Genomic DNA, 26,793 nt, shown 5'->3' on the forward strand with positions numbered 1-26,793 from the left:
AATAAAACTGCATTGAAATGAGTTGAATTGAAGGTAGTATTGGATAAATTGAAATATAAACCAGATAAAGAGTCAGGGTATCACTGAAGTTATTACAATTCATTCTGAGCGGAACATGAATGTCTGTACTGACTATTGCCTGCTGGTCAATAGTTTCCAAGACATTTCACTCAAATCCACAAATGTGAACCTGATGGTAGTGCTAGAAGAAAAACCAGGGGAACACCAAAATCAGTAAAACACATCGTCCAGAGACCATGAGTGTCTGTACAAAATATCCTGGCATTCCATCCAACAGTTGTTGAAATATTTCAGTCTGGACCAAAATGCTGGCAGACCAACACTGGGTGCATTCATAAATCCAATCTGATGCTCTACATTGAAATGCAAGCACTGTTGTTTAAAGAAACAGAGCGTTCTATTGTCATCTGAATGAGCAAACCATTTAGTTCATTACACATTCACTTTGCTTGGTGTGCTGCTGCTCCGTCTCCCAGACAGAGTGCCCAGAGTACGCGCTGCTGCTCCGACAGTGTGGTGTCCTGAATAACCGAACAGTATATTCGAACAACACTCCCAATATACGAACGGTCCAGTTTGTGCCAGAGTACACTTGGAGTGAGCATTTCCAGAGGTACCAAGTGCCATCTCTAGAGCCACACAGTTAGCATGGCACCAAATACTGTACATGTCTCCAGTCTAGGCTCAAGTCATACATTTTGTGTCTATGTAATGTGAATTCACCCAGCAAATGTGTAAAGGGCTGTACTGATTTTTTTAAGCTTCATTCATTCATAGTTTAAACCCAGTATTTCTGCACAGTGATGCAAACACAACAGAGCTTTGTGGAGTCCAAAAACAAAGATAAAAATGTAATCATCAAAATTCACAGCATGTTTTCATCTTATTAAATATTTTGCTTCAGTCCATACTTGTTGGCATTTAGCCTTTCAAAAACAGCATTTTCACTGTAGTCATAAATATGCTGTCACGCTTACAGTACCACACACAAAGAGAGGCATGCACCTGCATTAACAGGGCGGTCTAGCAGAAATCTAACAGCACCATAAATTGCATTTATTCATTAAAGAAAGTTTATTTGATAAAAGAGGGTCTAGTGTGTAGGATTTAGTGGCATCTAGCGGTAAACTCATAAAAACATACTTATGAATGATATATACAACTTCTGCAAATAGCTGTCCCTAAATCCTACACACTGGACCTCTAATCCAACAAATCACTTTATTCATATTGAGGATTTTGTTCAGGGATTCTTTTTTTTTTTTTTTTTTTTTAGGGTGATGACATGATAAAATATAATGACAGACATCCAGAGCTCCAAATGTCTGTCGTCATATTTTGTGACATCATCATCTTAAAAAATAACTGTATGTATCAGCACACTTAAGTTAGAGAAGATGGAAATCTCTTCTGTATTGATGCAAATTGTGACAAAAGTCAAATATATTTTCCACACAACGGGCACAGACACACATTTCATTCTGTTTGTCATTTTTCAAAAACGTGTGTTTAGGGCTCCTCTGAATCATACTGTCATATTTTAGGGTGATGATGTTATAAAATATGATGACAGACATTACAAGTTTTTACTGAAGTTTTTGAATGGAGCTTCAAATTTCTGTTGTCATATTTTATGATGTCATCACCTTAAAAAATGACTCAGTATAATTTGGTGCAGCCCTGAGCCCAGTTCAGACCAAAGAGTTGCAACGAGATGCTGAAACATGCAACTACTTGCAGTGTGCCTTTCTGCAATGTTCTAAAAACCTGCCGGTTAACACTAATACAACTAGATGAGACAGTGTATCATCTCCATGCAACAACCCTCTGTACTTCCGTTCTGATTATTTTGTGGCTGAATATAATTTGTAGCTTCTTAAAATATCAATGAGGATAGTGATGGTGAGATACTGGCTACAGCTGCCTTTGTAGTAGTGACGAAATGGCGAAAAACATTAACAAAACGAGCATCAGATGTACTGTAGTCATAATAAATGCGCCATTATAATATATATAAGCAGCACCATTTAATCAGTCTATGAGAATGTATGTGTGTGGAGGGGGTATAAGCATGTACAGCGAGCAGCAAGACGGAAGCAGAGGGTTCGGCAGGGAAGGAGCACCTGCCGCAACAAATGAACACGCCATCTGCTGTCGTTTAGACTTGACCAGCAGACTTCACTACAAGCTGATTGGCTGTAGAAACAGGTGACTAGCCTTACTTCTAAAACCCGCTGCTTGCGATTTTACCAGCTGAGTTGCAGCTGACGCCATCAGCCAGCTTGAGTCGAGTTCAGACCGGCCAGTTCACACCACTGCAACTTTTTACTCCAACGTTCTAAAACAATTTTGTCTCATCAGGATCTCTGGTCTGAACTGGGCTTTAAACACGTGTGAACATGTTCATGCAAAATGACAAACAGAATTAAATGCGTGTCTGCACCGCTGAGTGCAATAAATATTCAGCCCTTTAATCACAATTTGCAACAATAGAGAAGAGAGTCCGCTCCTCTCCACCTGAAGTTTTTTCTTGTGGGTTTGACTATAGATACTTAACAGTAAAGAACAGCTGTTGTCTACTGTGACCAGCAGTGAGTTAAAAAGCCAAACTCTCTCCTTTGATATATAGCATCATAAACTAGTGAAGTCAGTAAGTCAGTTAACAGAAGTGTGTTGTGTGAAGTTTAGTGCAGTGACTTCAGATGATTTCTGAGATTTGAAGCGTGGCCCATTCTCCTTTTCCAGTTCTGTAAACACACAGAGGTGAGCAGTTGTTATCTGAGCCCATCTCTTTGTTCTGAAAGTCAATAGTTATTTTAGAAAAGGGGTTATCATAATCGCATCACCTAACCGCAGCCTATCTCTGCGTTATCAACACAGCAACAGAGGATATAAACAGCTCAGGATATCCTCTTCCTCTCAGTGGTAATTAAAAGACACACAGCTCAAATAGCAGCTTGTTTTGTGTCGAGATAGATAATGTGTTGAGAGAGGTGTTGTAGTGTAACAAATTGTGTGCTTGGTTCATGTCTACTCGGATGAATTGGCCTCAACGCAGAATATATTGCTGCTTTTTTCTCTTGATATGCTTGCTTTGTTGTATTGCACCAGTGAGAGTGCGTTGATTTGCTTTTAATAACTGGCTTAGTTTCTCACTGTTCTGTTTTAGCAGCTGATATTAGCATACTTGGATCGTGCTCCATGATCAACCGGCTCATTTTAATTTTCCAGTGTACAATACCAAAGCAATTGAAGTGTAGAGCATCTTTGGCCTGAGAGCCCTTTCCGCTGTGTCTATGTACTCAGGCTATCGCACCTCACACAGGTAGGGCCTCTCGTTGAGTGCTCTCCAACTCGTACTGATTTCATGGCACGTTGGTTTGCCTTCTCCACCAGCTTAGAGCCCATCAGTTATGCACCACTGGGTTTGGAGTCGACTGGTTGCCGGAGCGGGTTTTAGTGCTTATTTGATTTACATTTTTACCGCGCTCTCCCCAGACAGCCTCACCTGTTCAAGGTAGATTACAGAGAAGGCCGGCAGCAGGGTGGAACGTAGGACCCTGGGGTCCACTGGTCGTTGACAAGCAACACAAGCAGAGTTGGATGGTTGTGTTTTTGCTGTGTGCTTAAACTTTGTGATTATTGCCTGATTATGTTGACAATCCACACTGGAAAGCTGCAGGTCTCAAAGGGCAAATAGCAGTGCAGAGAATTTCAATACTTTTTTATTCAAAGTCAGATTTAAATGTTATTTTTCTTCATTTTAGTTTTTGAGAGAAGACCTCATGGGAGAACATTCTCCTTACTGAAGACAAGCACTGTGATCTCTTTTTTTTTATCATAGCGAACCAGAAAAGGGAAGTGCAGCACTAAAGACATTAAAAAAAATAACATCAAAAGACCTGAATCAAATATTTTCAGAGGCACACAGAACAGAGGATGGGAAATGAGCACACAGTCTTATTGTATTGTTCTGCCTGTTTGTCAGACTGATAACCTCCAGATGTCAGCTTCAGGGCTCGGGGGCTGTGGGCCTAAAGAATGCCCCAGCAATGTGCAGCCTGCCTGGGAGTAGGGAGCTGCCAGCTGGCCCTGGCTGCCTCTGGGTTTCAGGAGCCCCGGGCGCATCGGCGACACACTAACTGTCTCCTTGTCATGTGTTCACACACATATACACTCTGGGACACACACAGACAAATACATCCGCACATATGTTCATGCATTATTTTTACACATTTGTGTGTGCTCACACATGCCTACATCATGGCCAGCGCACATGATTTCCCGTATGTGCGCACAGGCATGACTGAACACACTATGCATGCACATGCTGTATTCATACACACACAGTCAGACACACAAAGAAATCCCCAAACCCTAATAAGCAAAAGCTTCCTGGCAGCCCATGGAGAGCTTTTTCCAGTTTTTCTTTCTTTCCTTTGTAATTCTGGTATTGTCACAATGCCAACAGCCTGTCATCTGCCATGCTGTTTGAAAGTGACAGTCACATGCAGCCACTACGCTGATATCATCCGCAAGCAGACTTACAATAAAGGATGTCTCCCTTTCATTGTCTCTCTCCATGTCTGTTTCTCTGCCTGACCGTCTCTCTTCTTCAATTCTGTTTTGGCAACATTTCCAAAGGAATGTTGGGGCCCGACCAATCGGATGTTTCAACCTTGTTATCGTCAGGCCCGATGAGCTACCTACGTCAGTGGGCTGATTGGCATTTAGAGCAACTATTCATTCATTGTGTTTTTCTGGAGATAGCCAGGAAAGGCAGATAAGGACTTTATCTTGGTAGCAGCACACTGGACTGAGCGTAGATGAGGAGCGGTGCTGTGGTATCATATATGTTATAGCTGTCCATATGCGCCAACACGGAGACAGTCCTGATGATTCATCATCATCTGCCATAGAGAGTGTTGTTTATCCTCTGTTTGCATGTTTGTTTTTTCTAAACATGATGTTTGTTTCCCTTGTTTGTTTCAAATGAGCATCTGCAAATATACACACAGACACACATTCACAGACAGAGACTAATTTCACCTGCCGTCCGTGGAGAGGGCTGGCAGCACCCGGCCTCCCCTGCGCCAGTTGGTACCTGTGAGTGTTTTGGATGAGTGGAGCTGGAACGAGAGTTATCTTATCTGTGAAACACATCTGGTCCCCTAGTTCCTCTTTCTGTCCTCTAACCATCCGTCCAGTCAGTCGCCCCGCTCCCTCTACGCTGCGCTCCTGCCCAGCTAAACCGTCAGCTATCCAGAGGTCTGCGCTGAGCGTGTGGTCCAATCCTCTGAGCTGTGAATGTGTGAAGAGTTAAAACAAAATATGAAATTATATGCTGCGTTTGCTCAGGTGTTAGCTTACAGTCTGCCTCTCACGGGCAGAGCAGGTGTATATTAATACGATGAACTGCCGGCCTCGAGTTCGGTATGGCAACGTGTCCGCAGTCGCTCGTGTGCACACATGGGGCGTGTGACTGCGTTGTGTGTGTTCCAGGTGGGATGAGCGGGAGGATTTCCACTGTGCTTCAGGTGACAGCGGCGCACTGCCAGTGAGTGTGTGTGTGTGTGTGTGTGTGTACACAGGGCGCAGTGACAACAATAGGATTAGGTGGATTACAGCAATACAACCATCTTACACAGGAGGACACCATAGAGGATTGGGGAAAAAAACACTCAGTCTTTTACACACCCTTCTAACCCTCATTTCAGCGGGCAAGATGAGAAAGAACACAATCTTCTCTCTGCAGCTGTAGCTGGAGGGAGTCATTGCAGGAGGGCTGTATATACCCCCATACATTCCTGCAAAGGAGTGGCCTATAATACCGTGTTCCTGTATGATTTCACAGCGTCAAAAATAAGAATAGTACACACATCCAAAAAAAATTGGATTCTAGACTTGGGAAAATTACAGTAATCCAAAAGGTCTACACACTGTGTTTTTATTGTTTTGTTTTGTTTTGTTTTGTTTTGTTTTAATTAAAAAATATATCTCACCCAGTGTTTTGAGCTGCTGGTCTTCTAAGTGCTTGCTGCATGGACAAAAGTGCAGGGCGGGCTCCTGTTTCTCTCCCTCTTGTTATTACTATGGTTTTCTATCAATACCTGTTTTATCTGATGATAGGCTTCAGTCAGGCCAAAGTGCCACATTGTTTTCTGTCTTCAGCAGGGACAGAGAGCACAGGGACGGGCAGGAATAATATGGTCTGCTTGAAGAATCTGTGCAGGGTTGCAGACAAAGCACAAGTGCCCCAACTGACAAAAACCCCAGCCATTTAGCCTTGCTTTTTAGGTCTCGCTTTCTTAGCCGAGGGCTTGGGCAGGCTAAGTGTGTCTCGCCAAGGGCCTCATGAAATGTGATGCAGCAGCATTCACAAAAATGTTTATTTATATTTCCTTGTGTTTGCCGCTCTGTCACTCTCTCCGCTCTTCCAAAATGGGCTTATTGTCAGCGTGACACCCAGTACTTTACTTTCAATTTTAGCAGAGGGGAAAACTTGTCATTTCACAGCACTTTATAGATTCATCTTCCAACCTGTCGTGGCAAAATAGCAATCGTCAAATGATAACAAGTTATTCAATGTGAGATGCGGCATAATATGATACGTTTGGGCTTTTTCTTTTCAGGGTGGCATTGAAGAAATGCTGTCAAGAGTGTGGGACTCCCAACCCAGAGTTATCAAGTTTTCTCGGAAACATCAGAGGAGCTCCTCGGCCAATGGGCTGAGGCGACAGAAGAGAGACTGGGTCATCCCTCCTATCAACGTGCCTGAAAACTCCCGAGGACCCTTCCCTCATATGCTTGTCAGAGTGAGTGACATTTTGTATAATATCTCAAATCTCTTCCTGATGTGGGATGTCTTTGGTGCACTGCAAAACTTTTATATAACTTGTCTTTGCAGAGAAACAGCTTAGATATATAGACATCCCAACATATTATTTCTAAGTACTTACTGAGGTCAGGCAGGGAAGAGTGGGGGAATATACAGTAATATCTCTTACAATCATCACGAGGCCAACAGACACAACATTGTGGTATTTTCTATCAAGCACACCCAGCAGGCTACGAACGCTGCTCTTGTCTCCGATTTAAGTCATGATGCTAGGTGATTTGTCTGCTGTGCCTCTGGGCGCCACAGACAGGCATACGGAGGGAAGAAAAAATCCTTGCCTGGAAAGCACACAAATACGCACTTCATGCTCCGTCTCAGAAGAATAGATCTAAGGATTACTCAGGAGTATTCTCTCTCAATGGCGTTCCTACACCTGTTAATATAGCTGGTGAACTGTTTTTCACACCACAGTATATATCCCTGTGGATTACAGCACACCTGAAATTGATGGGTGATCCATGTTGTTCTGAGGTTGGGGAACACTCTTTGAGATCAATATGTGTTAAAGGAATGGTTTAAATTAGGATTTTGACAGAACACATTTTACATATTTTTTATTTAATCTGGGGTTAGCAGAAATCTGAAAAGGCAAAAAAATAAAAGGCAGAAAATACACCCTTCCCCTGCAGCTCTGCCCTCCCTGTCCTAAGCCCCTCCCACCAGATGACCACAGGCATATTTAAGTGCTTCATACAGTAGCATAGTGTTTCCCATACATTGATTTATTTAATCTTATTTCATTGCAAACTTGCTCACAGCTCATGCCCATCCATGCCCTGTTCTCTCTCTCTGTTTATCAGACTACACATGGTACAACAATTAGCTCGCTAGCCATCCCCCAATCCCTCTGTCTCACTCCTTGCCGCTGTGGCGTGCTTCCATGGTAGGAGAGCTGGCAGCAGCTTGGGAGCTGGACCTTTGGTTGGCAGCTGTACTGTAGTAGCTTTATTTCAGCTAGTGCAAACCACCCTGGCCGGGCGTCACAGCGGGCTGGTTGCCAGTGGCAGTGCTGGGTCTGACCTGTTAGCTGATCCCACGGGGAGTCAGGGCTGGGGTTTACGCTGGTTTGATTTGAGTTGCAAGTGCTGACTGGGGGCCCGTCTCCAGACCTCCTGTCTGTTCTCCTCCTGGCGAGTTGATCTGTATTGGTGGGGAGTGAGGCAGTGGACATACTGTGATTAGTGGCTTTAGCTAACCTGAGCTACATAATCAAGAACTTGAAGCTTCAGCTATGAGCCTTTGGCTCTGGTTAGCAGGAGGTTAAACTATTAGCAGTGTTTTCTGTCCACTTCTGAAGTGCTTTGCTAATATCAACATGTGTTTTATTTCGTTTACTATCAGACTGTCTCTGTTTCTTAAAGTGCGTCTTAGTTTTAGGGTTGCTTTGCAGAGTGGGCAGTTGTTGCCAGAGCTGAAATATCAACGTTCTGCAGGATTCGTCACCACTGAATCAGACTTTCACTGCAGGGTTTTGTGTGTGCATTAGCGTTAATAGGATTGCCAGTGGGAACTCCTCCCTGAAATACCTGTAATTGGCCAAAGTCTCCTGCCACGGCCTAGATTTTCCAAGGCCTGCAATCAGAGCCAAGACGAGGTGCAAAATTCTAGTTTTCTCTCAGTACAGTTGAATTACAATATGCTCTAAGTTTATTATGGGATTTAAGCCAAATGGAGGGAAAATTAAAGCTTTGATTTGTTATGATGGAAGGTAATGATTGTACACATTTCAGTTTTCCAGTAGAGGCACCGTTGCCTCATAGTAATTAAGTTACAAAACAAAAAAGATCAATACATATAATCTAAAGCACTTTAGAGTTTAAGATTTCTAATGGCATTTTGAAGTATAAAGGAACAGGAAACACAGGGAGAGAGAGGAGTTGATGACATGCAACAAAGGTTCGTGGCAAGAATCCCAGCAGGAATGCAACTTACATAATATTCGTCTCATCCACTCAGCCACCAGGGGCCAGGTGCATGGAGATTTATGACCAAATGAAATATGCATACACACTCTTTCGTCAGATTTATAAAGCCGTGCATAAGCATAGATCTCTTTTTATGAATTTTACTCATTATGAAATTTGAGAGATGGAAAACGTCTCCACTCCCATAGTTAGACATAGATACGCCCTTAATTGACTGCTTGAATATGAAACCCTCTGTCTGCTCTGCCAGTCTATCACTGAAAAGGGCAGCAAAGAAAAAGTGCAGTTTCACAGAATCACATTGAGAAGGTCCTCAAATAGCGCCAGAGCTGCATGACTGTGCTTTATAGAACACATAGTCATCATCATCAAACATTGGGAAGGTAGTTAATAACCTTCAATCAGACCATTCCCTATGCACTTTGCAGTGAATTATAAAAGTACAGGACATAAAGAAAATACAGTTACAGACCGTCTTTAAATGTTCGTGCTGCTCCTTTACTGTTAGAGTGTCACTGTTTAGAGACAGTAGACCGGGGCAGATAAGCTCATAAGATGTTTAGTGAAGCACTGAGATTTCCAGAGGCTCAGTGAAGTGAACATGTTGTTGTCAGCTTAGATGCTCTGAAGCCTGTCTGTCATGTCAGGTACCTATGACAGTGAGCTGTGAGAGATAGCACACCTGTAGGTAAGTGAAAGCTAAGGGGAGGATGTGTTGATGCTAAACAGGGAAGTTAGTCTTGGGATGCGGGAGGCTAGTGAGTGGCTAGTGCAGAGATTATAATGGGGTATTTTATTGGTTTGGTGTTGGCTATGTCTCACAGTAGCCTGTGTTCAGGTCTCACTGTCTGCTTTTTGAGGGATGTCAAATTATCAAACAAGCAAATGCCGATGCAGAATAAATAAAAAGAATAATACAACTGAGTGCACGAGTTATTAAAAGGAACATTCATGATAAGCATTTGAGTAACCACAATTTGAGTTTGCAAGTGTAGACTGAAAAAAAAAATCCTTAAAAGCATCGTGTTGTATATTGAATTTGGTCTCATCTTTTTTAAATATTTTTCCACCACACAATGCTGCCCCTAAAAAAAGGCATGTAGGACTGAAACACATATCCAGACTATGACTTCTTTTATTAATACCAGTTTGACAGTAACCACGGTTTCTGTGTGCCTTTTACACATCTGGTCCAAGGATGCAGAAGGATTTAATTTTGCCTCGCAACTCAGCTACCATTCATAGTTCTGTCATTCTCATAATAATAATAAAAAGTTTAACTGGAGTATGACACAAGTTCTTTACTACAACCTGCGGATAATGACAAATATTAGAAATAAGGAGAATCTTAAATTTCCCACGGAGGCATCTCGTGTTCAGCTCTGTGCTGCTACTCTAAACTCTCCCCACTTGATGCCTCTTATCAGACACCCAGACAGACGTGCAGCTTTCTGCTGGCATTTCTTAAACACACACACGCACACATATACAGTACACACACACATACACACATAAAGTCCCTTACGCCCATTTGTAGAGCGAGGCTTACACTCCCGGATTACGGAAATCGCCTTTCACCAACGTGTCGGCGAGAGGGTAGATTTTCCACCAAAGCATGGAAACACTCACCCTCGCACAAAACACACACACAGTGGGGCCGTGGAGTGTCAGGGGAGGCACCAAATTGTGCTGCCCTGCTGGAAAAACAGACCCTCTTTTATCCCCTTTTCACATTTCGGGTGTTAGATGGATGGATTAAACCTCAAGGGCTTCTCTTTGTGCGTGTGGTCATGGGAGCATTGAGGTTGGCTTGGTTTGTGTGTGTGTGTGTGTGTGTGTGTGTGTGTGCCAGTGTGTGCCAGTGTGTGTTCGCATGTGCAACATGTGCACGTGAGAAGACGTCCTTCATCTTGCTTCCAGCTATACTGTATGTGAACACAATATAGGTGTGTCTCAGCTCCTCAGCCATGGCTGAAAGCAGTGCACCATGGGGGATGTGACTCATGCTGTCCCTGGCTCTCTCCGCAACATAACTCTCCATTCTGACAGGCAGCCGAGGAGAGGAGCGGTGGGGATTTCGTGCTTTATCTTGCTGGTCTCAGAAGTGGCCAAGAACAACCTTTTAAAGCTTATGCACTTGATTTCAGGACACAGCAGCTCTCCTGTGCCGCAGAAACTCTTTGAGTTTTCTTTCACCTGTGCTTCCACACTCGAGCCTTCACACAGTCGGGTTCAACTAGCTTTAAAAAGACCAATTAACCCTTGGGGTGTAATTACGGCTTTGCAAGCATCAAATGATGCAAATGACATGCCCAAAAAGGTGTGTGGCGGAGCAGGTGTTGGTTTTTCCCTTTGATTCAGTGGGAGTGGAGAAAGAGCTGCTAGCATGACACAGAGTACAATGAGAGGCTAATGTAGCTCTGCTGCTGTAAGATATGTGATTAATCCCAGGCAAATCCAATTCCATATACAAAGGAAAGTTCTCTCTGATTTAATTATAAATAATAATTCATATGCTCATAAAGCTTTTCATTTATTTCCTTACTGTCATTATGTAATATTTATGGTGCTATTGAGGTTATGTTTCACTGCATTCTGACATTACCACCATCATCATCATCACAGCTCTTATAGCTCAGATGGTAATACTCTGCCTCAGCTTCTGAACGTTACTTTGACTTCCTCCAAACAAAGAAAAAAAATGCCCTTCTCTTTCTTTCCCTCTCCCTCTCACACACACACCAACATTGTAAAAGAGTGCCATTCCACTGCTGGCCATTTTCACCTTGACATGTGCAATTCAGTCATGACGAACCACAAGTGGTGCAGCTTTGATGCCATTGATTTACCATTGTGCTCAAATGGAATATGCTTCCGAGCTTTTGCTGTCATATTATTTGACATGACAGATGTAAGTGCAGTGGAAATGGAGAGGTTGAAAAACAGCCAGAGTTAAATGGATGCTGAGGTATAGATGGCGACCCCTTTTCAGGAAACTGAAAAGCAGCGAGGGCGGGAGATGGAAAAGGGAGAAAGGGGGACAGGCTGAGATTGGAAAAAAAGAAAGAAAGAAAGAAAAAAGAAAGAAAGAAAAGAAAAGATAGAAAGTCTTTGGGGAGTGCTGTAAATCTGCAGGGTGAGGGAGGCCAACATTAGTTTCAGGCCATTTGTGGCATTCTCATCTCAACCGTCTCCTGCAGCACCTACACTGGGGCCAATGAGGCAAAACTGATGGAAAGCAGTCTGAATATGGGAGAGAAAAGACCCTCCTTTCATTTAACCATGCCTCAAACACTGGCTCTGACCCACGGTTAGGACGGGGAAACAAATAATGTGAGCCGGAAATAATTGAGCACATTGTGGACGGTTATTTTAATATGATGTGCCACACACAGCCAAGGGAAAGACCAAAGACAAAAGTTTGTGCTTGCTGTTTCTTTTCCTCTCTGCATGACTCTACGGCCTTTCCATGGAGCTAAATGAAACCGTAATGATATCTGTAATATGTAGTCTTTATCATACATTCACATTCTTGCAGAAGAATGAAGGTCTTAAGGTGAATAGGTGAACCAGCATATTAAAGTGCGCCATCTCAGTATGATTTGGTTTACCTCATTATTTTGAATAGCCCATTATGATAGTGCTCATGGGTAATATAATAGGGCACAGTGTAGTGTCGAATGTGTCACAGTCAGAATGACTGGGGGCTCCTCATTTAGAGGGATTTCATCAAAAGCAAACAGAAGCACACAAACAAAAACAAAGTTCGCCCACCACTCGAGTTAACTTTCCACACTTTGGCAGGAAAAAACTTGACACTTACTGTAGAGACAGAAGGAATACATGGCTCCTCGCTGGCTTTCTAATTTAGTTTGCACTGCTAAAATATATATGATACATATATCTATGTTTGTGAGTGTGGGAGCAAGTTAGCTCAATGATATTGTAATGTCTGTACTGTTGTTTGCTCAGTAGCCAGAATGAAAACACGGTGGTTTATTTACAACCTCATATTGCACAGTGTAATTCATTACAGCTCATAATGAGCTCGTAATATGCTTTTTGGATCCGCTTGTTTTGTCTGCAGTTTTATTGCATCCCTCGTGCATTGAAACACACTGTAGCCATTGTGTCTAGTTTGTGTAAGTGAGTGCGCATATATACGTGTGTGTGTGTGTGTGTGTGTGTGTGGGAGGGTGTGTTTCCACCAATGTCTCAGTATATCAGTGTACTATATAATTCAAGACTGAATTTATTTAAATTAACATTTAATATAATTTTTTACCAACAAAATTAATATTTTTTTGTTCTTGTTTTTAGTTCTTTCTTTCCTCCAGCCCAGTTTCCAGATGGAAAGTCTTCACCTCTGAAAGTTAAGGAGAGTGTGAGACAAACAACAGCAAAACAAACATACATTCATTAAGTGTCCTGGGCACATGTAGTTCTAATAAACTATTTCACAATAAGTGACTTCCTAAGTATCATCAAATATCTGACACTGCCTAATTGATTGGCGGGGAGTCATAAATCATTAATTATTTTTCTTTTTCTGAATTTAAGCAGCACCTTAAAACATACATACATAAAAGTTTGATGATTTTCAACCAGCTCTATGTCATCACTGTGTGGGCAGCAGTCCTGTGCAAGTAACTGAAATAATAATTAGTGATTAGTTACAGTAACTAGTTATTCTCACAAATGGAATTACTTCATTAATCTACTGCATATAAAATAAGTTAACTACTAGGGAAAGTAACTTTGCTGCTTCAGTTCTCTTATGAAGGCACATAGCTATATTATTTTTGTGTTGCTATGAAACATTGTAGGACAAGACCATTTTATCTTTGATTGCACACGTTATCACTATGATGAAAAGTAAGTAGTGGACTGATATAACAGATATAATAGATAGGCCTATTAATTGTAGCATGAACAGGCCTTCAAATCAAGAAACAACGTCAGTTTGGCAGAGTAAAATCAAATAGCAACTGTTTGTCAGACATTTGACAGTAATTTTGTATTTCCAATGAAAGTTAAGTGATGAAAGTTATTTATATAGACATAAACACACTGAGGTTTTTCCTTTAACCCTAACAGCACTTCAAACCCTGCCCATAGACTGTAACTCACCAATATAGGCCTAATTTGTCCTTGATCTCAAGGAGGGAAGCTCAAATTGCCTGAACTGTGTGGTGTTTGTGCAGTGACAGTCTAAGGGCTCATTTATGTTCAACGATAGTTAAAGTGACGGGGATGAACGGAGCCTTTTGTCGGTACTCTGTGTACATTTCATCGGTATTTGTAAACATTTTCTGAAAGCTTCTGAATGTGGACATATGGAGAAGTACCACCGGAGATCATGGAGGCAGTGTAGCGTAGCTCAAGCGAAATATGACCATAGGAGATGACGAAGAAATTTAAATCTGTAATACAATGAAAATAATTCTCCGTCCACATGTCGGGATGTATATAATGACTGCACAGACCACCACCATCTACAGTGCTGCTCTATTTAAAGGTACAATATTACGACCTCCTCCACCGTCGCTACATTTGTTGTTGCGTGAGACTTTTGACTCTGCTCTCTGGTGCCATCTTTTGGCTGTTTCTATTCCGTCATAAATATTGCAAGAAATTATGAGGGCAGTGACATTTACAATGATTGACACAGATGTGTCTATTTTTGTACATAAAGGGAGTATAAATGAGCCTTAATGCTAATTGACTGATTGAATGATTCCCACTATTTAGTCCACCACCCATTCAATTGAAGCATCCCACAGTTATTAATAACTTACAGAAACATACACACACACACACGGACACCAGATAGGGGAGCTGAGCACAGCTCACCTGATCCGTTCATCAGTTAGAGTGACATTATAACCAGGATAAAATTGGGGGAATAGGCTGCATTTATCTGCTTTGGTCCAGACAAAATTAACAAGTAAAGAGCCCATTTAAATTTCAGTAATCATAATTGCGTTATTTATTTGAAAAAGTAATGAGTTATATGTCTGGGTGCCGCTGTAGTAGTAGTGGAATTACAGTAATGGCTGGGACTCCAGGTACCTGCGGCACAGGGAGAAGCCTGTGTGTAAACCTCTCACAGTGGGATGATGACACAGAGCTGGTAGAAAATCGGCAAAGTTTCCCTTTAAGCACTCGCTATGAGGAAAGTGCTGACAGGAGTTGTCAGCTTACCGCAGGTTTACAGGACTTCATCCTCGCCAAGGGTAAATTCTGGAGTATGGCAACCTTCTGACGGCAATGTCAGAACTTAGCTACAAGGTATCTGCATGTTTTCTCAACAGTGTGAAAATCTCAAGACATGAGGAGTTTGACTCTGCAACAGCAAGAATGTGGGGTTTAATTGGGTTCAAGCTCTGTAACTGCTGCAGTGATTTGATCTTGTGGTAGTTTCTGTACTAATCAACACTTAAACAAAGCCCTGCTGTCTCAGTAGTGTGTGTCACATGATAGGATTATATTGCTATGCCACAGCAGTGAGCTCTGTCACATATTGTTTGAAACACAACAATATATGTCTAAAGGTGAGATCAGAAACTGCTCTGCACTAAGCTACACCAGTCTTCATGAATGAGCTGTATGGCATGAACAAAGCCATTCCCACTGTTGACAGCAAGTAAAGATTATCATTTAATTAACTATCACCATTTCAATACCTCAGAATGACTCCCATAATTCTAATTCCTTATTACAAACTGAAGCAGTTAATACCCATAGAGCCAATAAGCATTGGTTCATACAATCGGTTACTCATTACATTTCAACTCAGCTTCATTTTTCAGGTCTATGTGCCGCTCCTGTGTGTGATAGAAAATCAGAGTCAGCTCCTGGCTTCAACGAACAGACAGAGTTTGTTGACACGTCTCATCCTGGTTGAAATCAGGACACCCCTCACTCGCTCCCTTTTCTCCTGACACAATCCTCAGAGCGCACCCCAGAAATGTCCCTGTTGCTGAGTCATCCACATTAAAAACAAGTTCTCCAGGAATAAAGTTTCTTTAATCTTGTTCCACATATTTGACTTTTCCAAGATCTTGAAGTACAGTCTAACCTTTCTCCTGCAGAACAGATCTGCCAAATACTCAACCCAACTCTGCCTTCTTCTACAGTACATGCCCTCTTGTTAGTGGTACAGGAAACATGAGGCAGTTTTCAGCTGCAGCACATGAAGCTTGACACTTTACATGTAATTTGTGATTGATCTTTGATTTTTGCTTCCACTTCACATAGAGCCCCTTATCATTCAGAACTTGCTTTCTTTAGGAGAGTAATTTGGTGAATAATGTCACATTAGACACAAAGCTGATGCACTGGACTAGAAATCTCTGCCACAACATACACTGATCAGCCAAAACATTATAACCACTGACAGGTGAAGTGAATAGCTGTGATTATTTTGTTCCAATGCATTGTTCTGGCATTCATGTGGACCACCTGACATGACCCACTCAAACACCATTGCTGACCAAGTACCCCCCCTCATGGCAACAGTAATCCCCAATGCCATCTCTGGGAGTGTCCTGCAGTGTCTGGCACCAGTCCGTTGGCGGCAGATCCATTTAGTCCAATGGGTTGTGAGGTGCGTTAATGGCACGTGCCACAGATGCTCATTCAGATTGGGGTCTGGGGAATTTGGAGGCCAGGTTGAAACTTTCAGGTCTTTGTCACATTCCTTGGACCATTCCTGAGCGATGTTTGCAGTGTGTATTGCATGATTCTGCTGGGGGGCACTGCCATTGGGGAGTACTGTTGCCATGGAGGAGGCTAACTGACTGTGTTAGCAGCTGAGAGAAGTGGAGCATGAGGAGGAAGCACCGGTTAGCCCCAGCTTTCACTGCAGGTGGATTCAATCGCCACAGGGGCGAGGAAATAAAACCTAAACAGCCAACTTAGTTTAGCAGTTAGCAGTGTCTTTCACTCACTCTCGGTCTCTGCTGTGTTTAGCTATTTCCCTGCTTTCCTGTTAGCGTTACCACTATTCGGCTGCCACGCTAATGCTCCAACTCCAACTGAGTCGGGAGCCGGGCTCACGGTCTCACGGAGAAAAGTTGGAACGTTAGCATGGCAGCCCATTAGTGCTAATGTCCCCACGCTTCTCAGCCAGGCTCAGTGAGTCGGAGCCCAGAAGCGTGGGGACGTTAGCATTAGCACAGCCGGACCGGCTTGTAAACAATGGGCTGGAGATCAACACAGAGAGAGGGTGTGTGAGGTCATGCTATACTCCAGATGAAATTACACCTCTAGTTCTTCACATAGAAATTTTTTAATTCCTTCAATGTAGAAATGATGAATTTCGCTTATTGCTTCTTTAAGAAAATAAATGTGCCTAAATTAGCTGAACTTATTCACTTAAAATAGTACAGTGTTTCCATGGTCATGAAATTCCTGGAAGTAATGAAATTTAAAAAACTGTTTCCAGGTTTTGGAAAATTTTGCAAAACAAGCAAGCAAAACATTTGTTTATCAAGAAATAAATACACAGAAACTTGTCAAATTATAAACCAAACATACAACGAATTTCATTGACATCTGTATGATCTTCGGTTTTCTATTTTCCAAAATGGGGCATGGCCTCACAGTTTTGCAAAGAACTTGAATCTGCTGTTCTGGTCTAGTGGCATAAGTACCTAGCTGTGTCGCTATATAGGACAACTTATTTAGTCCTTAAATAAAGTCATGGAAATGGGGTAAAATACTTTGGAAAAGTTTTTAAAATTAATTTGTAAAATGTGTGGAAACCTTGATAATAATTGTAGTAATAAATTTAACCAACTCGTATTTCTGGTGCAAACTAGTGACCGTTTAATCGACTAGTTTACTAGTCACGCACATCCAGTCTGTCTATGAATCTTAAGGCTGAGCTTCTTAGTGATTTAACATAGAAAACTGCCACAAGTACATCATCAATTCAGTCTGCACCTCCCACTGATGTTAATGTTTGATTTAATCTCATGTATTGTTAATAGTAAAACGTGTTACTTTGTATGTATAAATAATTTAAACTCTGCACAGTAAGGCGTGTTTCCTTAAATCCAAACAGAGCTGTTGCTGAAACAAAGCTATAAAGCAGCACTAATAAATATTTATATTAACAATGGAATAAATGATTGTAATAGTACTGTAACAGAGAATTATAACCCAACTCTGCAGTTCCACTCCGCTCTACAGAATGTTTTGGTGTTTTTAAGCTGTTTGTTTTTGGTTTTGCGGCCAATAACTTTACCGCTTTTACTCCCAGCTCTCTCATTAACTTCCTTTCCAGCAGCAGCAGCGTTCAAAAAATCCCACTACACCACCTGCATGGCACCAAAAAGCTGTCAGACAGAGTTGGCAACTATGGTGAACACAGTGGGTAGCAATTTGGTGTATAGCAAATATATTCAGATATTATACATTTATAATGGAAAGGATCAGGTGTTTTATATAAGCCCTAGGCCTTTGTTGTAAATGGATGTGCAGGTCAGCGCAGTCTTACATGCTGCGCCTTGTGAGAATTTTCCCATAAACACACATCTGTGTCAGCATGTACAGCTTTGTGCATGTTGCCTTTCATGTGCCGTTTGTGTCTGTGAGGGTGTGTATCTGTGTATTTGTGTGTCTCTATGAATTGTCTGTGTATTGTCTGTGTGTGTCTGTTTTGTCATTCTCAGCATCCCCAGTCGGACAATTAGAAGGTGACAGTGCCATTAGAGCCGGCCCAGTAGTACAAAGGCTGAGTGCTGTTGTGAGTGACACAGAGCTCAGCCTCTCACTAAATAACTGTCAGTCTGCCCTCGTCCACTCTGACCCCTCTGGCAGCCTCCCTCTGAGCCACTCGAACTCCCCTCTGGACTCTCATTGGCAGCCTTAGCAGCTCCCTGAGCCAAGCATGGCCCTCCTTTCAAGCCTGGCCTCTAACTGATTGGTTGGACCCCTCTAGCCTTAGGCATGCCAGAAGGGCTTTCAACTGGCCTCAGGGTGCTGCTGATTGGCCAGGCTGTCAGGGCGGCATGTCCCCTATGGGAGTGTGTGGCAGCAGCATCGGGTTGAAGGATGCAATTTGACAATGGTGGTAGGTGGAGTGGGAAAGTGCAAGAGCAGCAGAAAGCTCCCCGCTGCCCTCCTCCCTCTATCTATAACTCCGTCTATCTATATCTATCTCTTTATGCTGCTGTCTTTCCCTTTAGTCAGCCTTCCAGCTGCCAACCATGTCTTCACCGTAATTATCTTGAGGGACATTTCTCTGTGCATGGAAGACCTGTGGTTTACCTATCCTCCTTGCATTGGGAAGCCTTGGGTAGAGCAGGAGAATGGTGCTATTTAACGAGTTGAGACTCTCCGGGGGTCTGCGGTCTGTTTGGGGCGGGTAAGACAAGAACGGCGGCCTCTGCCTCCTCCATTCCCATCGCCTTTATAAAGGAGACAGAATGGCTGTATTTGCTCTATTCTTCTCCCCTCGCTGTGAATCAGGGGAATTAATGCCATTGTTAATGCAGAGAGACCGCTGGTACATTTCAACAGGATTCTCGCCTCTCGCAGAGCTCATCTAAATTGCCTGGCTAATGCTGTAATTGGGTTTGTGAGTCACTTCTTAACTTCCATTAATATTTGTTCTCTTTCTAATTGCCCCTTTTTCCGATCCTACATTTCATTCCTCCGTCTGGTTAATGGTCTGAGTTGGAGGCAGTGACGTGCGAGTGCGCGCACGCGTGTACGTCTGAGAAAGCATCTAATCTATTTTTGAGCAGATACAAAATGTGAAAGCAGTGGGACTTCTTTCTCTCTTCTGGGTAGCGACGAATGACATACAGGATGGAGTTGGAGGGTATTTGAGTTTGAGAGAGAGACGACAGAAAGGTTTGCGGTCAGAAATTTTCGGGACAACCTCCGGATATCTGTGATCCATATGAGCTTAGGATGAAAAATATCTTTCCTCTAAAGACTTTGTATCTGCTTTTTAAAAGAGAGCCAGGCTCTTTCATTTGAAGGTTATTTATGCTGTCGGCATTGAGAATGCTTTCTGGTGTTCATTAAAAGAGATGTTTCTTGACGATGCTTTGGCTTCCTCAGATGTTTCCTTCTAAGCTTCCTCTTCTTTTCACACTCACCTATAACTGGATCGTCTTTTCCTCTTATACGTAACATTAAAACAGCTCCACCAGAGGGGGGAAAAACATCCTCCCCAAAAGGTTTCAGCTTTGTTCCCTTAAGTTGTCAAGAAAAAAAAAGTCTCACTCTATTATCTTTAAATCCAAATCCACTTCACAGAAGCATTACCTTAGGAAACCTTAGGAACTCAAAGGATTCAATTCAATTGACCGTGTTAGAAAGTGGAGAAGAAGAGAAGAATGGCTGAATAAAAGTGTCAGTACCAGAGCAGACAAACCTTCCTCAGGTGGTGACTCCGGATCGTTTGTATTGATGGGGCTCTTGCTGCTTCCCTCCATTGAGTGGGGGGGTGGGAGGGGGAGGGGGGGGGGGGGGTGCAGGAGCAGGAGAGTGAGAGACAGACAAACTGATATGGCAGCACAAACACAGACATTTCTTATTCAGTTTCCAATCCATTCTGTTCGTTATGAGTATCAGTTATAACTGTGCGACGGTGGCTGTCAGTGGCTCTCACTTGAGAGATATTAAACCTGAGCTCTCTGCAGCTTGTCTCTTGCAGACCTACTGTGTGACTATTTTTAAAACCATCTGCACCATTCCCTTCTCATGATGCCACTAAATGACAGGTTTTACCCCTCTTTATCGCCACAGTCTCGCACGTAAGGCTGTTATTGTATTTTGTAGGAGGGAAAGTTTGAAGGCTGGCAAAAACTTGAGGTCCCACATTTCCCATAATTGGAAATTTTGTTTCCATTTTGTCAGCCCATCTCTCTCTCTCTCTCTCTTTCTTTCATCCTCTGCTTCATATTTCCTCCTCTGTCATTTTGTTGGATGTTTGTGTGGATGGCCTATCAGATTATTTGAATTCCTCTCCCCCATCAAAAGCAGGGCACATCAGCTTTGAAGAGTGACAAGCACGCAGCAGGAGGGATCAAAGCAATGCAAAACTGAAATTTAAGAGGAAGTTAAAAAGCATGTAGTTTTGCCATTTCCCTCATGTTCAACAAAGAGAAAGCAGATACTGTATAACAGCAGGGAAAGATGAGACATTATCAAACAGCAATTTTCAAGGATGCTTGTGTCGTTTGCAGATGCACAGATGCTTTTGATAATGCTGTTTAATATAACAGTTCACCCATTTGCAGTGTTAGCAGCCATTCCAACATTGCCATGAGTGCAAAGGTTTATTGTCAGATGTGAATATTTTAAACCTAGTGATGACACTGGAGTCTTTTTCAGCATGACAGTGTCATTTCTTTCCTTTAAAACCACTCGCTGAGGTGCCAGACCTGCTGTGGAAAAACCGAAAGCGTATTTTAAAACCATTAAGTAGCTTGCCAGCAATTCCCCAAGTCAACAGGCAGCAGCGTAAAAAAGAGCAGTAAAGCAAATAGAAATTAGTCATATGAGCTTGCAGCTGAAATTAGTGGAAATTCACACTACTTGAGGGAAATTTGAGTCATTTCAAGAGGGAAGAGTAAGAGCATCAGAGAGTAAATTGGATTTGATTATCTCTAAAATCCCTGTTTAAAAATGCCAAAAATCTCCTGATTGTTTTCTGCTTACACTGAATCCACCTGATCAGGTGCTTCCCCCCAATACCTCCACGTAATCCTGACTCTGAACCCTTTGCGTCATTATTTAAATATTGGATGATAAAAATTCAGAATCATGTTTTTATCCCTGTTTAATAACCGTATTTTTTGATTACGTGCTCATGTGCCAACATAAACAGGCAGTTCAGCGTGGGAGACGGAGTCTAAAAGCAGAGCAGGCTTGTGAGTATATGAGCCATCCAGTCAGTAAGTAGTCTCTATTAAAGGCATCCAGATATTTGGCAGACGCTGTCTTAATTACAGTTGACAGCTATGACAGTTAAAGCGTGACTGATAGGCTGTCAGAAGGGCTCAGTCATAGCCTGTCTGTGCCCTGAGTGTTTGGCATCACTTCCTCCCACAATGCACCTCAGCACAGAAATGCCATTAATTCAGCTTTATTGCATATTAACCATCCCTCAAACTTACATACCTCAAACCAAACTGCTCTAATTCCTGTGTAGTAGGCGTTTTCCATATTTGGCTCATGGCACCATCACTGACATCTACTGTGTCACCCAGTTATATAAATAGCTGACTTGCTGCTTGCCTCACTTAATTTACTATGTCTTACACATAAAATATTATTGCATATATCAAGCATATCTTTACTGGGTTTAGATGAATAAGAAAAACACAATCATTAGAGCATTAGCCCAACAATTAGATTAAATGTAACACGATGACTGACACAAAGAAAGACAAACACATAGGTAAAGACAGAAAAAAAGAAAGGATTTAAAGTATATTTAAACCATTATCTAGTTCCCTATTGGTAATATGAGATACACTACATAAATTAAAGGAAAATTGTAGTGTTTTTCAGCCTGGGTCTTACTTTCATAACTGTGTCTGTTCTGACTGTGGGCCATGCTAACATTGCCATCATTAGCCTCATTATTAAGACACTGCAAAACAAGGCAGACTTGGGCAAGCAGTGTGAGCCTTCTAACGCCTGGGTCACACTGCCCGCGTGAGCAGCGCAAGAAGGCTACCTTGCTAAACTACTGATGCTCGCATTCATGCGGTGTTCACCCATACATTGTTGCTGCGGCGGAGCTGCTGCAGTGTTGGATGCTTCTATGAGTATTGTATTTTCACGATTAAAGACAGTTCTCCACAAATTTATGGAGCTGTGCACTGCATTGTCAGCAACACAGTCCTGGAAATATTTCACAATAGAAAGCCTTGTGTCGACAAATAAAGGGATTCTATCCATAGAAATGTTGCCAGGGGGCTTTTATTTTTAAACTGTTGTTAAAGGGAATATAATGTTGATATGAATATGAAAATTATGCACGTCATGCAGAAAGAATAAGCAACTCCAAATCTCTAGATGTTGGGCAGCTGAGCAGCAATGCTCATGTGGGCAGTGTGGCTGCTCACTGCCCACATGGGTGTGAGCAGCCACACATGTGGGTGTTTTAACATGGGTGCTGGGAAAAAAAACAAGAGGTTTCACAATGCACACGCAATGCTCTCGCAGGCCGGGGCGTTAAGCTTTAAAGGCGCTGTATGTAAGAATGTGGCCAAAACGGTTACTGCACTCAAATTCAAAATACTGCCGCAAGTCGTGTCCGCCCCTCCTCCCCTACAGAGTCAAGGTTGCTGGACAGCGGCACGCTGGAGACTGATTTGTTTGCCCACGGGTGGCTGCCGTGGCAGGGCCGCATCGCCGCATCTTTGATCTTCGGTTTTCCAGCGGACTGTTCGAGCAAGTCCGGCTTCTCTGCTGCTAGCGCTGCTGCCGGGATACAGCGGAGGAGCCGGCTGCTAATACTATGTACTGGGACGCTGCTAATGCTGCTTGCCGTGCTGCTGTAGCTCAGTCGTAACTGTAACTGATGCTGAGACTCTACTGACTGCGTGACTGGTAGGTGGCGGTGGGTGGCGCAACAGGCCAAAACACAAATTCAAAACATAAACATGATTTGCAGAACATAAAAATGTTTTTTAAATGCGAATATTCTTGCTGTACTATTGTTGTCGGTGAGATCAGTATGTTATATAAACATTTTTCCTTAGTCTCTGTAACATATTAGGAGGATTTTACGACTATTTGCTTTAGATTTCTTATAACCGATTTATCTATCTATTATCTATTTTTTATTTATTTTTTATGTTCTTACCCTTCCTCTTTTTACGTTCTTATCTCATTTAACCTTTATCTTTTGTTATTTTAGTTAGCCTATAGGTTTTAGTTTTGATGCATTTTATGTCTCTGTTTTAGATCATTCTTACCTAGCTATTAACTCAATTTTATGAGCTAAATAGCTTTTTGTTTATTTGGTTCTTTTTATACCTTTTATCCGATCTTACTGTTTTAGTCCCTCAGCTTTTAGCTCCAGTGTTTCCTCATGGGGGCCTACCACACTGAGAGTTGTTCCTCTGACCTGGGTGGCTGTAGGGCACTGCACCTCGGTGTGGAGCCTCATGTCTACCCAGGTCGGGGAGGTCTCTATGGCGGCGCTCCCTGTGGCCGTGGACCGTGGGCCCTCTCAGTGTGGACGGCCCCCAGAAGTGGCTTTTTCCTTGCTTCGGGTCTAGGTGCTCGGCCATGTCTCTTTAGTGATAGCTAGTGTGTGTGTGTGTGTATATCTGTGTGTGTATATCTGTGTGTGTGTGTGTGTGTGTGTGTGTGTGTGTGTGTGTGTGTGTGTGTGTGCGTATATGTATATTTACGTATCTCTATGTGGGGTGGGAGGGTTGGGTTTTCTCTTTTCTTTTTTTTTTCTGTTTTGGATCTTTGTTGTTTTTAACCTCTGTGAGGCACTTTGTGTTACTGTTGTATGAAAAGTGCCATATAAATAAAGTTGATTTGATTTGATTTCTTACATATAGCTCCTTTAAACTCTAAATCGTCAATCAATCAATCAATCAATCAATCAATCAGTGCCTGTTGAAGAAAGTAAAAACAGCACTGAACTCTTTGAATTAGCTGCTGTATCCTAAATAGGATTCTACTCCGCAGCAGCTTGCTAGCTAACCCAACTGGCTGCCTATGTTTCTGCACATGCTGGTTTTAGCCCATGTACAGGCTAGTGAAATAGTGCGAGCTATATCATAGAACACTGCATGCAATGGTTACTTATCCAGGAGACTATTACGCACATGCTTTAGAAGGCCTGCATTGCTAGCACTGATCTAACTTAGCTACATAGGTAATCCAGTGGGATAATTTTGAGTTTACTTTGAGAGCAGGGTGGACAACTCTCATACATTGATCATTGTAGTTACACACTTTACACTTTTGATACGCTCTCACACCACAAGTCCATTTTCTCACACAATTAAAAAACTATTCATGGCTGATAACATAGTGGCATGAAAAGAGGACACTGACAGCCTACAGACAGAGAAGACAGAGCAGTGCAGTGCCAAAGCAGCAGGGTAAAACAGTGCAATCAAGTGAGCTGTCCTTTCAGTTTTGATGCACGTCTAATTGTGCTGTTTGAGTACCAGTATTTGGAGCGACCAAAAAGGACAAAGAAAGACTCACACCACAGCAGTAATTTCTCACATTGTAAATAGGCTACCAAATTAAACCATCACCAAAGAAGTCTAATTTGATTAAAAAAAATAGTTTAGGTTTTAGGTAATTATAGGTTTGCTGACAAGGGCAGTGGATTTGTGCTCAAAATGTTCTAGGTTATTTTGTTGCACATTACTGTACTGGGTAAGTCAACTGAATTGCTACTGTAACATTGAAAGATCATTCTTAAAATCATGATAAATAAATAAATATTTCTCTTCAGAGGTTTGCTGAATTTTTCAGTGTAATCAGGTTCAGGATGGCCCTGACTTTGACCATGTAAAATCTAAATTAATTTGTCACTCCTAAACTGAGTTTGGAAATTGAAAAGTTGGCAACCCTGTCAGTAACTTTCAGTAAGTTAATTTCAATTTAAAAAGAAAAAAATGTAAGAACAGACACAATTAAATGTGGAAAAATACCATTAATTTGTTTATGGTTATGCAGTATGTAGCTTTTTTATGTAGATGGACAAGACATATTTTGCTACTAAAGCCTTTTCAAACTAATTCAGCAGGTGCTACAGAAGCTGGAGACAAAGCAACCATTTATATTCACAAATGTGACCTTTGTAAAGCAGGCTAAAATGGACAGGACCTGGTTTAATGGTTTGTTGCTTATTTGCAGTCCTGAAACGTATAATATATCCACACAATCAGGTAGTGTGTTTGATTCTGTGGCATCTAGTGGTGAGGAATGCAAATCACAACAAGCTAAAACTTCTTCCATGTGCCAAGCTTGAATCCCAGTTAGGATTTCTTCAGTGTTCATTGCTCAGGAGGTTTTTACCAGGAGCCAAATTATTTGCAAAGATCTCTTCCTCTCCAAAACAAACAGACCAGGTGATTAAAACCAGTAAAAAAACTGAATAAACCAGTTGAAAAATCAATGTTTTCCCAACGCTGTTCAGCTGGTTGTGGCGGGGCTGCTAACTACAGCAGCCAACACAAAAACACAAATGGCCCCATCTACAGCCAGTGTTTAATTTGTCCGTTGTAGGCTGCTGTAGAAACACAGCGGTGCAACATGGCAGACTCTATGGACGAGGACCCTCTCCCTATGTAGATATAATCCATTCATTTTAATGTAATGAAAACACTATAATTTATATTAAAAGGTGATTATACACTAAGGAAAACATACTTCATTCATTCATTCATCTTCTAACCGCTTCATCCTCTTGAGGGTCGCGGGGGGGCTGGAGCCTATCCCAGCTGACATCGGGCGAGAGGCAGGGTACACCCTGGACAGGTCGCCAGGTCGCAGGGCTGACACATAGAGACAGACAACCATTCACACTTGCATTCACACCTACGGACAATTTAGAGTTATCAATTAACCTAGTCCCCAATCTGCATGTCTTTGGACTGTGGGAGGAAGCCGGAGTGCCCGGAGAGAACCCACGCTGACATGCAAACTCTGCACAGAAGGGCTCCCACGCCCAGGATCGAACCGGCAACCCTCTTGCTGTGAGGCGACCACCACACCACCGTGCCGCCCAGAAAACACTTACTAGACCTTTAAAAGATGAATTCACCTGCTCCCATTTTGCATGCATATGTGACATTTACATATCTGTAACCTACATTAAAGGACTTTTTTTTCCTTAAACATTTGATCAATTGAAAAAAAAAGTGGCAACAACATGCAGCATTGCCTTCCTGATAATGGAGCAGCTGAGTGTTCATAGAGCACTCTGACTGT

General features: G+C 42.3%; 1 protein-coding gene across 2 annotated transcripts in view; it reads left to right on the forward strand.

The window, feature by feature from the left end:
• Positions 1-26,793, forward strand: part of cdh4 (cadherin 4, type 1, R-cadherin (retinal)) — a 255,920-nt gene that overhangs the window by 161,135 nt on the left and 67,992 nt on the right. For both annotated transcript variants that reach the window (XM_049584183.1, XM_049584190.1), the window contains exon 5: positions 6,654-6,836. In XM_049584183.1, coding sequence (XP_049440140.1) covers positions 6,654-6,836 — 183 coding nt within the window. The remainder of the gene's footprint in view (positions 1-6,653; positions 6,837-26,793) is intronic.

The sequence above is a fragment of the Epinephelus fuscoguttatus genome, linkage group LG1, assembly GCF_011397635.1.
Source record: "Epinephelus fuscoguttatus linkage group LG1, E.fuscoguttatus.final_Chr_v1".
NCBI lineage: Eukaryota > Metazoa > Chordata > Actinopteri > Perciformes > Serranidae > Epinephelus > Epinephelus fuscoguttatus.